Genomic DNA, 14,013 nt, shown 5'->3' with positions numbered 1-14,013 from the left:
AGTGTTTCTTAATAAAAACATGACAAGGGATATGTGCCTGCAAAGTCTGGAGAGGCATACATGTAAAATGTTCAGCTTTATGGAAAAGGAGGAGAAAAAAATGAAGAAAGTTTAAAGGATATTTTTACTATGCTTTAGAGGGCTCAGACAGACTGCAGTGTACAGTACTTCACAACAGAAGGATTCAGAGATGATGATTTAGTAAAAGGGATCTCAGATAGAAGTCTTCTTTTGAGAGAGAAAGGAAATTTCATTGGGAGTGAGTAGAATTAATTACGCACATAGTAGCCCATGGGGGAGAGGGGAGGAGGTGAGGAAAAATCTCTAGCACATCTAGGCTCTGCGCCATGCATCATGTTTAGAGAGTCCAGAGGAAAGGACAGAGGATTTAGCCAAAAAGCTCTCAAAGCACCCCCGCTAGTCAATCTAAAGAGTGATACTGGCACTGTTTCTCTGGGCAAAGACAATAGGCTGCTTTTCTGGCCAGAAATAGTGATGTGTCAGCGTCTGCAAGAAGTGAAGCTGGGGAAGGAAAAAAAAAAAAGGCAATAAACTGAAAGCTGAAACTTCCCTCCCTCAAAGTATATCTTCTCAGAAATGCACACAAATGTGCATTCACACTACTGAAACCATGAACTCTTCTGAAAGTAATAATACATGTAAGTGGTGATGGCTAAGCACGAGGAAGGTATTTTGTCACGAAGAGCTTTTGCTTCTTCATTCATTTCACAGGATTTGTTTCCATTCCAGTTCCATGCTTTTATTTGAAATTTCTAGGATCCTGTGGCTGCCTTCCAAGCATGACTCCAGCACATACTGTAGGTGTTCAGTGCATGTGTGCAGTGGTGCATGCTAATGGCTCTGACTGAAGCTGTGACAGAGTGGAAACAGACAACAAGATGACTAATGGGCTGTTTTCAGTAATTTCCAATTACTAGATTTGCAGTTTACCTTTTTTTTTTTTTTTTCTTTTTTTTTTTTTTCTTCTCTTCTTGAGTCAGAGCCAAAAAGGAGACATCTTGCCCCACATTTCCCATAAGGGTTGGTATGTCTCTGAAAATGCTGATGTTTTCAAAAGGACATCATTTACAGTTACACCACACACACACATTAATTTTAATTGATAAAATTTTGCCATAGTGCACTTTTTATAATCACATCTCCTTATGCAAGTTCTCTAGACTTGTTTCAGAATTCTGCCTTAGTAGTTACAGGAAGAAACCAGAGCTTGGCAGAAGCAACTGGATTCTCGTTAGAATGGGAATAAAGCTAGGCAGATGGCAGGGCTTTTGTTGTTGTTATTGCTGTTATTTAAAAAAAAAAAAATACAACTCTTTTGCATTTTTTGTCTATCTGTTCTTTATTTCTTTGAATTGCACCTAGTAGGTATCGTTAAAGACAAAGAACCACAAACAAATCCTATGTGCAGCTGTCTTCATACTTATGCAAAGTATCTGTCCTCACAGTTATTTAAGCAATAATATTTCTGTCACCAGAATTTTTTAGTCTTCAGAGGCATTTGACTCTGGGTCCAAGTGTTATGAATTGGGCCTATCGCTGTGATTCAGTCCTCTGACATTATGATTAACATATGGTTTTGGAATGAGCTGAGAGATACCACACATGGTAGTCTCAGATGAGTTATATGTCTTGGGTTTGTGTTTTCAAACACACTGTGAAGGTCTAATATTTTGCTCAGTATGAAGTAACATGAAGACATGACTCTAACTGACAGTAATGGAGCCAAATGACAGAATCATTTGGCTCCATCTCCACAGTAAATATGCACTCCTAAAATGCCTACATACTTTTTATTCATTGCAACAACCATTACAAAATGGCAGCCAAATAACCTCTGAAAGACACACCAAAAAAAAAAAAAAAAAGCATGTCCGAAATAAAAATCAAATTTAAACTGTAATTATCTTTCAATCTCATCTATGACTCCTTCCACAGCAAGCTAGGAAACCATATGATGTACGCGATGTGATTGAACAGTACTCACAAGGACACCTCAATATGATGGTTCGGATAAAAGAACTTCAAAGAAGGTAGGCCCTGTCTACTTCATGAAATATTTGATTTCTTTGGTGCCAGCTGGCTTTAGGGGAGATGTGTACTTAATGAACAGTAATTGTCCAAAATTGCAAGCACAACAGGGAGCACAATATCTAGAGGATTTAACTTAGAGTCATTTTTAACCCCTTTTATGACTGAGTTTACAATTATCCTTTATTCTTCTCCCTTCCTTCAAATGAAATTAAAGGAAATTAAGGTTCATGGTGTGAAGTTTGTACTATGAAGTGAGCTTTTCTGTCTTCTTTTTAGAAAAGAAAATCTTTTCAAATAATGATTTACCTTTCTGTCTTCTCTCTGTGGTTCTCCATGGCTGAGAGAAATCTGGTTCATTTGTGTTCTCCTCTCTATCTGGAACTTTTCGCTTACTGCATTCCTCTTTGCACAGGCTTTCTCTGAGTCTTGGGATTGGAGCTGAAACATTTTGCCACAGAACTATCCCCTTCAGTTTCAGCACAAAATGCTTTTCTCTTTACAAATTAACTCTATGGACTAGAATATCAGACTGAACACCTCTGGCTCTTAAATTAAATAAAAATCAATAATAATAAATAAATAGATAAAACCTCCCCACCCTGTTGAGTGGAATCTACTGTGTCAATAAATACACATATTAAATCCACCTGCATGAGATTCAAGGAACAGTTGCGGATGTTATTAAGAAACCATTCTGTCTTTACAGTCTTTGTTATTAGATTGCATATGAGAGAGGAGAACTATTTTTTAGTTCCGACATGAAAGTCTAAGAAATAAAATATTAGTACACATGAAAGAAATGATAATAATATGGTTTAATTCTGGAAAAAAACTCCAGAGAACTAAAGTGCTGACTGTATTTATGCACAGCAAATCATGCTAATCTGGTCTTTTTACTTGCTTTGTTTTAGGTTTAAAATGACTATAAATTCTTATGTAAATTATGCATATATACTATACTATACTTTTTTTAGCAGCAGTGTTTAATTTGCTTGGTAATTCCACTGCTAGTAATTCTCTGTTTTCTTTTCAGATTGGACCATTCCCTAGGAAAGCCAGGCCTTTTCCTCCCAGGTATAATGACTGTATTCTAAGTATTTAGGTTCATAACTTGGTGAAAATACCAGTGGCTACAGTAATATAGATTTATAATCTACACAATTATGAATTAATATATAATTCTGTTAGTAGGCTCAGGAACAACTGTGGAGAGATAAATACCTTGCATTCAGGTGGTAGTGGAGTAAATGGAAGTTAAGAATATATATTGGAAATGTGTATCAGTGAATGACAAGTTGGAAATACCTGACTGGAAAAATATCTCCCTCCTCCCCCCACCCCAAAAATAAAAAATAAAAAATCTTTCTATGTCTTTTGTGTTGGGGTTAGGATATATATTAGTTAAAGAGATTTTTTTTTTCCTTTCTAAACAACCTATGGATTTTAGTTTGGGAAAGATCAAAGATAGATCAAGGGTAGATCATTCAGGAAGAACTGGGATAGTTTAAAAGCTAGAATGATAGAAATGTTAGGAAATTAAATCTTTAAAAGTGCAAGATCATACACAGGAAAACTGATAAAAAAATCTAATTGCTGGTAGTATTGAACAGTCTGGAATGTCTGAGAAAAAGAAATTACTGTATGCTAATTAATTGTAAACTAATGCTCACTGAACATATGAAAATGCTGTGATGTATCAACAAGAACAAAATATTAGTCTGATCCTAGGATCAGGAGAGAGATTTTCAAGACTTACAGGGACATAGGCATTCCCTTGCACAAGACTCAGGTAAGGCCTTATGTAGTCTGTTGTGCAAAATTCTGACTCCACATCTTTAGAGAAGATTATCTGCACAGAAACAGGGAAGAAATACCATAGTGACCAGTAAAAAAGAGAACCTGTTCTATTAGTGGGAAACAGAAGTTTGTTCTTTTTAACCTAGCAAAACAAGAAAGAACAGTCTGGTAATTCTACGAGGAGAGTAATTACCTGGGAGGAAAAAAATAATATGTAAGAGAAAGGACAGTATGAACAGAAGAACAGATGTTTGTAAACTGGTCAAAAATACTTGGGAATCATGGAGATTAGAAACCTGAATATGGAAGGGACTGAAATAAGTCATACTTAGAGGGGTCTAATAAAAAGGATGGAGAAGGACTCTTTGCTTGGTAGATAATGATAGGACAAGGGGGAACAGTTAGGGGGAAGAGTTAGATGATCTTTAAGGTCGCTTCCAACCCAAGCCATTCTATGATTCTGTAATTTGTTATAGTAAGATATTGTCTTCAAATTTGCAGAGGTTCCATCTTCTCTGTCCCTAAGAGCTCAAAAATGATTTAGGGAATGAAGTCCCAGTTCCCTGAATGACTTTGAGCACTCATGAGCATAAGTGTAAGTGAGAGTCAAGGGTGCCAAAGTTATTTTAGAGCCTTTTAGAAATGCTTCCATATTATCAGAGGTTAAAATGATTTATACTGTCAGAATGAGGATTGTCTCTCAATACACAATGTATTTTAAATATCTGATCACTGGAGAAGACTCAGTAGTACACTCCTCTTCCCTGTAGATGAGACAGTTTTGGATCACAGGAAAATAATCAGTCAGCTTGAATACATCTATAAATATTTACGCTTGGGAATTCATTCCAAAATGTGCAAGCTGAATTTACAGAAAATCTTTGCTTACCTCCAAGAATGTATAATTTCAAATTTAACATTATCAAATTAGAACTATTATTTGTACTAAAAAAAATAATAATAAAAAAAAAAATTAGAGGACCATTTTATGAGGCATCTTATTGTTTCAGAGGTGGAGAATAATTTGAAGTGTTGGCTGCAAAGAAGTTAACTGTGAAATAATATTCTGAGCAGTTTGGGAAGTGTCAGATTTTGCTGAAGGTGTTCAGAAGTTTAGTCACCGAATCTTTGGTTGAAAGGATCATAGAAACCACTGGGAGGATCTTAGATGGGTCTGTGGATTTGAATAAGATTTCAAAGTGTTCACGTGTTGAAAAGAGAGTAAGTTACTGAGAAAGAGCCCTGGGGCTGTGTTTGTGAGTTTTGACTGATTCACTTATAAGCATCTCATACGGGAAACCTACACATAGGACAGCAAAAGTAAAACGGGTTATCTGCCTGTAGGCCTGAGGTTACACAGCAGAACTTGCTGTTCTGGGCACATGCTGGAGAGAGTGCCAGCAAAGACAGACGAAGCTAATTAAAGGGAAAAAAAAACTCCAAGTCAAAGTCTGCCACAGAATTTTTATTATTCTTTTTTATTATTATTATTATTATTATATCCATAAAAACTTGCTTTGACCTTATATTGTGAGCAATTGGCTAACGGGCAGGGCCCAAAGGGTTATGGTAAATGGGGCTGCGTCAGGCTGGCGGGCGGTCACCAATGGGGTCCCTCAAGGCTCCATTTTAGGGCCGGTACTTTTCAATATTTTTATAAACGATCTGGATGTAGGAATAGAGGGTATTTTGAGCAAGTTTGCTGATGACACCAAACTTGGAGGAGTTGTGGACTCAAATGAGGGCGTAAAGGCCTTACAGAGGGATCTGGACAGGTTGGAGAGCTGGACGATCACCAACCGCATGAAGTTCAATAAGAGCAAGTGCCGGGTCCTGCACCTGGGACGGGGAAACCCTGGCTGCATGTACAGACTGGGCGATGAGACGCTGGAGAGCAGCCTAGAAGAGAGGGATCTGGGGGTCGTGGTAGACAGCAAGTTGAATATGAGCCAGCAGTGTGCCCTGGCAGCCAGGAGGGCCAATCGTGTCCTGGGGTGCATCAAGCACGGCATCGCTAGTAGGTCAAGGGAGGTGATTGTCCCGCTCTACTCTGCGCTGGTGCGGCCTCACCTCGAGTACTGTGTGCAGTTCTGGGCACCACAGTATAAAAAGGACATGAAACTGTTGGAAAGTGTCCAGAGGAGGGCTACGAAGATGGTGAAAGGCCTGGAGGGGAAGACGTATGAGGAACGGCTGAGGTCACTGGGCCTGTTCAGCCTGGAGAAGAGGAGGCTGAGGGGAGACCTCATCACAGTCTACAACTTCCTCGTAAGGGGGTGTCGAGAGGCAGGAGACCTTTTCTCCATTAACACTAGTGACAGGACCCGCGGGAACGGGGTTAAGCTGAGGCAGGGGAAATTTAGGCTGGACGTCAGGAGGGGGTTCTTCACAGAGAGGGTGGTTGCACACTGGAACAGGCTCCCCAGGGAAGTGGTCACTGCACCGAGCCTGTCTGAATTTAAGAAGAGATTGGACTGTGAACTTAGGCACATGGTCTGAACTTTTGGGTAGACCTGTGCGTTGTCAAGAGTTGGACTTGATGATCCTTAAGGGTCCCTTCCAACTCAGGATATTCTATGATTCCATGATTCTATATCTGGAGGAAAAAAAAAAAAAAAAAAAAAAAAAGGCACCCAAAACCCCCTGCACCTACTTCTAGAGGGAAGATAAATTTGAGTAGGGATACCTACCCCAAACCTTCAAAATTTTATGATAGACAGTCTTACTGGGGAGAGCACTACAGGACTTCAGAGATATTTGGGTAAACCCATAATCTGTGCTCTGGAGAAAATTATGACATCCCTATCATTCAATTAGCTTCCCTTGTTAGTCTTTTCCTGCAATATCACTGCTGAATTACTGCTTTGAGACAGCTCTCTCAAATGCAAAAACAAGGTGGCCCTGCTGAAGATGAAGTCTGCCTCCACAGCATGCCAACTCTACACAGTTGTAACTTTTGTATAGACATATGGCTCTACCCTTAGATGGACTGGATAAATACTTACTAGGAAAGGTAAAATGGTTGTTAGGGCTGCAAAAACAGGTAAGATCAGTTAGGGCTTTGCAAGACCAAAACCAGAAGTTATTTGATCTAGTAGTTATTTTATATAAACCTTCCACAAATCCAAAAATAAGATAAGTGTTTCCAGATAAATGGTCTGAAAAACTAAAACTAGGGTTAATTTATAATTAGTCCCAGTATAATCCAACCCACCAATAATCAAGTGATGAACAGTGATGAGTTGTTATAGTATTGGCCTGGTTTGGGTGGAAACAGACTTTTGTGCTGTCATCCTCCTCTGGAAAATAGAGTTCATCCTGAGTTTTCCTTAGAACAGTTAGCCAGTTATACATCAAAAATGTATTTTCAGTCTGATATATTTTTTCCAGTTCAAAGGCATTACTAAAAACCTCATTTATAAACAATATGGATGTTTCCTCCAGACTGTGTTATTTTTGTATTGATGGCAAGCAAAAGAGAAATGACAATGCAAAGAAAATGAAACCACCAAGGAGAAAAACATGAGAGGAATTTTCCTTTCCAGCTCCTTTTATTTTTCTGTTTTATTTTACTCCTATTCAAAGAATCTTAAGGTCTGATTCCAAGCTTGTTGGAATGAATGGGAGTCTTTCCAGCGACCTCAGTGGGTTTTGGATCAGGCTGTTACTGAAACTCTGTTGTCAACTTTGATAATATTATATGAAGTAATTGCAGTGTGTCTGATTTATTCTATAGTATTATTCCCTTTCCAAAGTAAATGATGTCATAAAAGATCCAGAATCTAAATTCACTGAAAGCAATTATTGGAGTGGGGGTGGAGGGGTGGGGGAATATGATTATTTCTCAAGGATAAAAAACACTAAAAGCTGTGTTAAAACAAGGTAAGGGTGCAATAACAGAAAAAATAGCCATGCTGGGTCATGACAGTAATGTCTTCTTGACTAGAAGCAAGGTGCTTTGGGAAATGTAAAAGAAAAAGAAATGTATATGCCTCTAATCTTCCTGTAAGCTTCCAGCCATTTGCAGATCAGAGACTTCCTGACATGGTTCCTGTGTATTTAGTAGTCATAACTGGTTTGTGCTCAACAAGATTGCCTGGTTTCCCCTGAACCTCATGTAAACTTTTAACATCTGTGATATCCTCTGACAAGAAGTTTCATGATTTAACTTACACATACACATATTGTGAGAAATCCTCCTATTTTGCTTGTTACGGTGCTGGTTCTAACAGCTTTATTTGAAACTTCCAATGTGAATTTTAAAACATTAAGAAGATAATGAATAAATTTTCCAAAGAGTTGAATCCTATTTTTCAGGAATTTTCCCAGAAGAATGTATCTTAGCTTCGCTGAAAGCCCATCTCACATTTCCTGATAACACAAACAATTCTGTAAAATGAAATTAAGATTCCTGTAATAGTAAACAAACACCTTAAAAAAAGTATTGGTATAGAAGCAAAGCATGCATTACTAACATTTCTTGAATTAACAAAGCAGAAGCTTCTGTAATGATACTAATAAGAGAAGCGTAATACTTGATCTTCACTACACAATGGAGTTAATTGCTTTTGAGTGACTTTTTTTTTAGACTAGCTATAGCTTTTCAGGGGCAAAAGTGAAGAATAACGCCAAAGTAAAACAAAAGATGCAGTGTTCGGATTCAGAAAAGCAGTTCATCTGAACCTCTTGGATCTACATAAGCAGGTGAAAATCCCTGGAGAAAAAAGATTTCTTGTAAACCTTTGGCAATGCCATTTCTTGCTTTATTTCCCACTTTCAGTAGTCCCAATACTAAACTTCATATCATTTCCTGAGGTTTTGAGATATATTTAAGAATTTGGAATATCCTAGTTGTAACAAGGCTTGAATTCTTCATTTTCTGTTTGGGAAAAAAAAAAAAAAAAAAAAAAAAAAGGCTTTCAGATAGATACATTTTACAAATGTTGAGTTAGCTTACATCTAGTGGTAGGCACTATAGAAGTAAAACTCATAGAAGACTCTACTCTGTAAAAGTAGAGTAGATCATTTCCAGCTTTTATCATTTTCAGACCATCTGGCTGTAATTCACACTGTCCTAATGTTCCCAGTATTTTTTCAGACCAAAGAAAAAATCTGTTGTCTTAAAAGTTTGATATATTCTGATGAGATAGAACACAGTAATTGAGTGGGGAAAAAAAAAAGATTATGCTGCTGTCTCTTATTTGATTTTCTCTTTTGCTGGAATTGCTGGTTTTTTTTTTGTAAAAGAAACAAAAATTGAATAACCAGCAATATGTCATTTATATCATGTGCTTCCAATTGAAGAAAGAGTTGGGGTTGGCCTTTCTTGTTTTCTCAGCTAGTGTGGACAATATTAAAAAAGCTTTAATTTTTTTTTTTTTTTTCTTTTTACAAGAGGCATCTCATATTATCACTAGAAAAATGGATGTAGCATCTTTGTGAAAAAATTAGGAATTAAATACAGGTGGATATTGTTTTGAAAGCCATAGAGTGTGATGTTGAGGAAGGCAAAGGCTTTCAGGGAAAAAATTTATATACTAACAAAGGTGAGATAATGTATAGGTGACCTAAGAACTGTTCAGTCTCTTGAAGTATAATAGTTATTGCTTATACAATACTGTTTTATCTGATGGAAGTCTAAATATACTAAATGATGGTTTTATATTATACCAACCATGTGAAACATGCTTGTTTCAGGATTTATTTTTCTTTATGATTCTGAGCTAAAATTTGTTCACATATATTTTCATCGTGTTATAAATAATCATGACTCCTTTCATGATGACCTTACATGTTCCCTTTCTGTTTGAGCCTTTCACACGTATATGAGCTGTTACTAAAATGTGTAGATGATCTGCTTGTTTTATTGAAGACACACAAAACCAGATAAAACTTAATAATTAAAGTTTTTTGGATTACAAGGCAAAGAACGTAAAAACTAAGATACTTCAGATTTACAATTAGCCATGCTATCTTTTCAATTATGTAAAAGCAAATAATCTAATATAGAAAGTCTAAAGTCATATATCTTGAAAAGACTTGAGAGAGAAAGCATAAACATGAAATAGAAATCAAATGTATTTGAGCAATGTTATCTGAACTTCTGCCTACCCTTCTTACCACAGTTCTTTGTACATTGTATACACAACTCATTTACTTTTAGATAAAGATGGTCTTTATTAGAGAAAAAAAGTTTGTAAATTAGAGCTGAATGCTGATTTAAATGGAGGCTAATAAGAAATGGGAAAGAGTGCGGCCTTTTGTGACTTACTTAGCACGGATGCCAATAAAGAGATGGAGAGGACGCAGCTACATGTGTGTATATCATGCTTTTCACCTCAGCTGACGAGAGCCACATGCCACAAAATAGCTACTTACTGCTTATCTGCTTCCTATTTTCTTGTTTTCTGTTCTACACTGCATTCAAGAATAACTAAGATAAAAAACATTATTAACTTGGTTTGGTTGTTTTGGCATGTCTTGGTGATTATATGAAGGATGTTATTAGAGCTGGTGAGGAAATTATTATTAAAAAAGAAAAGTGGGTTTTCTTGTTTTATTTTTCTTGCTGTATTATGATTTGTTTGTTTGTATATATATGTGTGTTTATTAGACCTAAACAACAAAAGCACTGCCTACTCACTGCTGTTCAAATTACATCCCAATTTAGAAATCCTTAAACACAGAAGTATAGCCTTTAAAGGATGTGTCTACAGATTTGTTAATTAGAGAGTAGAATAAACTGTTCATTTTTTTTGTTTTAGACAGAAATGAATACATAGGTAAACCTGAGCCTCAACCTTTTTATCTTTTTAGAGGATTCTGTGTTTGTGGACTAATCGGTGATGAACGCTACACAAGTATGAGCCAAGCTGTGTCTTTTTTTTTTTTTTTTGTCCCTACTCAGTGTCCTTGAACAGTCTTTGAATTTTCTCTCTGTATGGTATTTATGGTATTTATGCCTCTACATTTTCTTATGAAGCACTTCTCCCTTCTAATGCCTGTGCAGAGCTGTCAAGGGACAATAGCCTTTTTAATATTCTAGGTGATCTGTAGAGAAGGAAAGCAAGAAGAGTACTCTTGCCAGCATTGCTTTTTGCAAGTTTTCCTCTATGGTATATGTGTACCTTCAGATGAACTTTGGTGCAAATGTATGACTAAAAGTATCACATTAGCAAACATATATGCTGCAAATGGTAAGGCAAGTACCACCCACAGAGGAATGTAAAAATGTGAGTTTCCTGCAAAATGAGCACACATACAGCCTGTCTGCCAGGCTGTATGTGTGCTCATTTTAGATTCTGCTCGTGCCCCATGCAAAATGGGCTGAAATAGCTCTAAAACCCAAGGCTCAACCACTGATAAAATTGGAATGATTTATGGAACAAGCAAAGAGAAATTACTGCAGCCCAATACTGGAATAACAGTTTAGACAAAAATTATATCCAACCTCCATTGACAGATTTCTAAGTTACTTTAGAATTTGTGGTGTGTTTGTTTTGTTTTGTTGTTATGTTTTGTTTTTCTTGTGAATATTTTCTCCTAGCTCAGCATATATACATTTCTGTGCTTTTTTTTCCCCGTGGACTAACACTCCCAAAGTATGTCATTCCTTTGCAATTGGCCATGTAAACACAAAGAATAGAACCCACTTTATACAGCTTTAATTCTTGGCTCCCCATCCCAATATTTGCAGTGTGTAAGTGAAGCAATTTGCATAACTGGCCTTCAATAAGAAGGTCTCACAAAGCCTAGGAGGAGATAAGGATGGAAATGCAATTATTTTCCCAGCATCATCCCTCTGCACTGATGGGATAAGTCTGGCATTCCAGCCACTGAGACCCAAGACAGTGCTCCCTCCTACATCTACAACCTCAACTGAAAATTATATATATTTCTGTGTGTAAAGAAACATTGCACATGTCAAAATGGGGTGTATGCCTAGGGATCATGTCTATTCCACCTAATTTTATGCTTCTATTTGAGATAATTAAAGAAGGAACCAGATCACCTTTACGTTGGTGTCATTCATACTAGTGTAACATTTTGCCAGCTGAAATACCACTAGATGTGATTCATAGTTTGAGTTTACCCTGAATCTAATGATTGTCCCATTTCTATTCTTTTTTTATTTAGAAAAAGGGGTAGACAAAGGATACTATACTGTAGGAGCCAGACTGATTCGGCTAGAGGATAAGGTAAGTGCATGAAAGCCTTTTTTTTTTTTTTTTTTTTTTTTCCTGAGTAATGATATCTGATCTACAGACATGCAAGATAGTATCTTGGCATGATTTACTTTAGAATTACAGGGCACCATAACAAAGAATAATATCCTAATTTTTGTAAGGGAGTTGATGAAGTATCATGTGCATGGTGTTCAGCATTAACTGTTTACCTGCCATGCAGATTTTGTTCTTGATTTTAAAAGGGACCACTTACATGTTGAAGCCAAATCACGTATCTTGTAGGTAGATAGTACCACGAACTGATTAGGTGTTTGTTGTACTACAATTAGTGAGTTAAACAGAAAGGCTACTATCAAGAGCCTTTGTAAATGGCAATGGTTGATATCTCAGCAGTCTTGAAGTTCTCTAATGTTTACTGCATTTTTCCCCCGTGCAGTTATCTTTGCAACAGTTCTACCCCTCCCTCCACTGAATTCAGTTATTCTCTCCAAGAAGGTGTTCATCTGTGTTATTAATCAGAATTATACAGAAGTACGCCTAAATGCCAAGGCCCAGTGAAGCTCTATTGTTTTAGGCCTATTGCAAACATCTTCAAGAGTTTTTCTCACTCAAGTGATAACAAAAGCACAAGTTCACTTAAGAGGAGAAATCTATTTTTCTAATACTGTCAGCTCTCTTAAAGGCATGCCTATCCCTTAAAAAATGGTGACTTCATAGTGTGCTTCCTATGGACAGTAGTGACATAGTCACTTTGGTGTGTGATGTGATGTAACTTTTCAAACTGTCGTGGTTCCGCTAGAGTGGGCAGCCGAGCTCCACCACAGCCACTCCCCCACTCCCCCCCCCCTCAAAGAGGAACGGGGAAAAAATACCATGAAAAGGGCTCCAAGGTTGAAATAAGGACAGGAAGATCATGCAGTAATTATTGTAATGGGCAAAACAGACTCGGCATAGGGAGATAGTAAGATTTATTGCTTATTACTAACAAGCTAGAGAAGTGAGAAACAAAGGAAAGAAACCAAAAGCATCTTCCCCCCCATCCACCCTCTTCCACCTCCTCCCCCCAAGCGGCACAGGGGAACGGGGGAATGGGGGTTATGGTCAGTCTACAGCGCTTCTTCTCCACCGCTCCTTCTCGGTCACTCTCGTCCCCTGTGCTGTGAGGTCCCTCCCATGGGATGCAGTCCTTGATGAACTGATCCGGCATGGGCTTCCCACAGGCAGCAGCTCTTCCAGAACTGCTCCAGATATGGGTCCGTACCACGGGCTCCATCCCTCAGGAGCAAACTGCTCCAACCTGGGTCCCCCATGGGCAGCAGCTCCTGCCAGGTCACCTGCTCCTGCGAGGTTTCCTCTCCACAGACTACAGGTCCAGCCAGGAATCTGCTCCGGCAGGGGTCTTCCACAGGCGGCAGCCTCCATCGGTGCAGGGCCACCTGCTCCACCGTGGTCTCCTTCATGGGCTGCAGCATGGAACCCTGCTCCACCGTGGTACTCCATGGGCTGCAGGGGGACATCCTACTTCACCATGGTCCTCACCACAGGCCGCAGGGGACTTCTGCTTCAGCGCCTGGAGCACCTCTCCTCCTCCTTCTTCAGTGACCTTGGCGCTTGCAAGGCTGTTCCTCACTCCTCTCACTCTCCCAGCTGCTGTGTCACGCAGCGTTTTTTTCCCTGTCTTAAATATGCTCTCACAGAGGTGCAAAACAACATCACTTAATGGCTCGGCTCTGGTCAGCAGTGGAGCCCTTACCAAACATGGGGCAGCTTCTAGATCCTTCTCACAGAAACCACCCCTATGGTCCCCTGCTACCAAAACCTTGCCATGTAAACCCACTACACAAACAAAAATCCATTTGAATTTAGCATAAGCATTTCCTATTTTTGTCTTCTTATTCAAAACTTATCATGCAAGTTTTATTTTCATGTCTTTCTGGGGAGTAAGGAGAGAAGGAAAGGGAGAAGCCTTTCTAAGGAG

General features: G+C 38.3%; 1 protein-coding gene across 12 annotated transcripts in view; it reads left to right on the top strand.

Moving 5' to 3' along the window:
- Positions 1–14,013, top strand: part of LOC311437337 (potassium voltage-gated channel subfamily KQT member 1-like) — a 533,151-nt gene that overhangs the window by 314,567 nt on the left and 204,571 nt on the right. For 8 of the 12 annotated variants that reach the window (XR_014693412.1, XM_084520432.1, XM_084520430.1 and 5 more), the window contains 3 exons: positions 1,957–2,051; positions 3,086–3,126; positions 11,986–12,047. Coding sequence is in view for 11 of the 12 variants with exons in the window: in XM_084520432.1 (XP_084376558.1) it covers positions 1,957–2,051; positions 3,086–3,126; positions 11,986–12,047 (198 nt within the window). In the remaining variant the exon portion in view is untranslated. Of the gene's footprint in view, positions 1–1,956; positions 2,052–3,085; positions 3,127–11,985; positions 12,048–13,397; positions 13,998–14,013 lie in introns of those variants that run through there. The other 4 variants (XM_084520431.1, XM_084520427.1, XM_084520429.1 and 1 more) reach the window with 2 other exon arrangements.

The sequence above is a fragment of the Aythya ferina genome, assembly GCF_964211825.1.
Source record: "Aythya ferina genome assembly, chromosome: 1".
Taxonomy (NCBI): Eukaryota; Metazoa; Chordata; class Aves; order Anseriformes; family Anatidae; genus Aythya; species Aythya ferina.
Note: the sequence above shows the minus strand (reverse complement) of the source record. Positions and strands in the feature narration are given on the sequence as shown.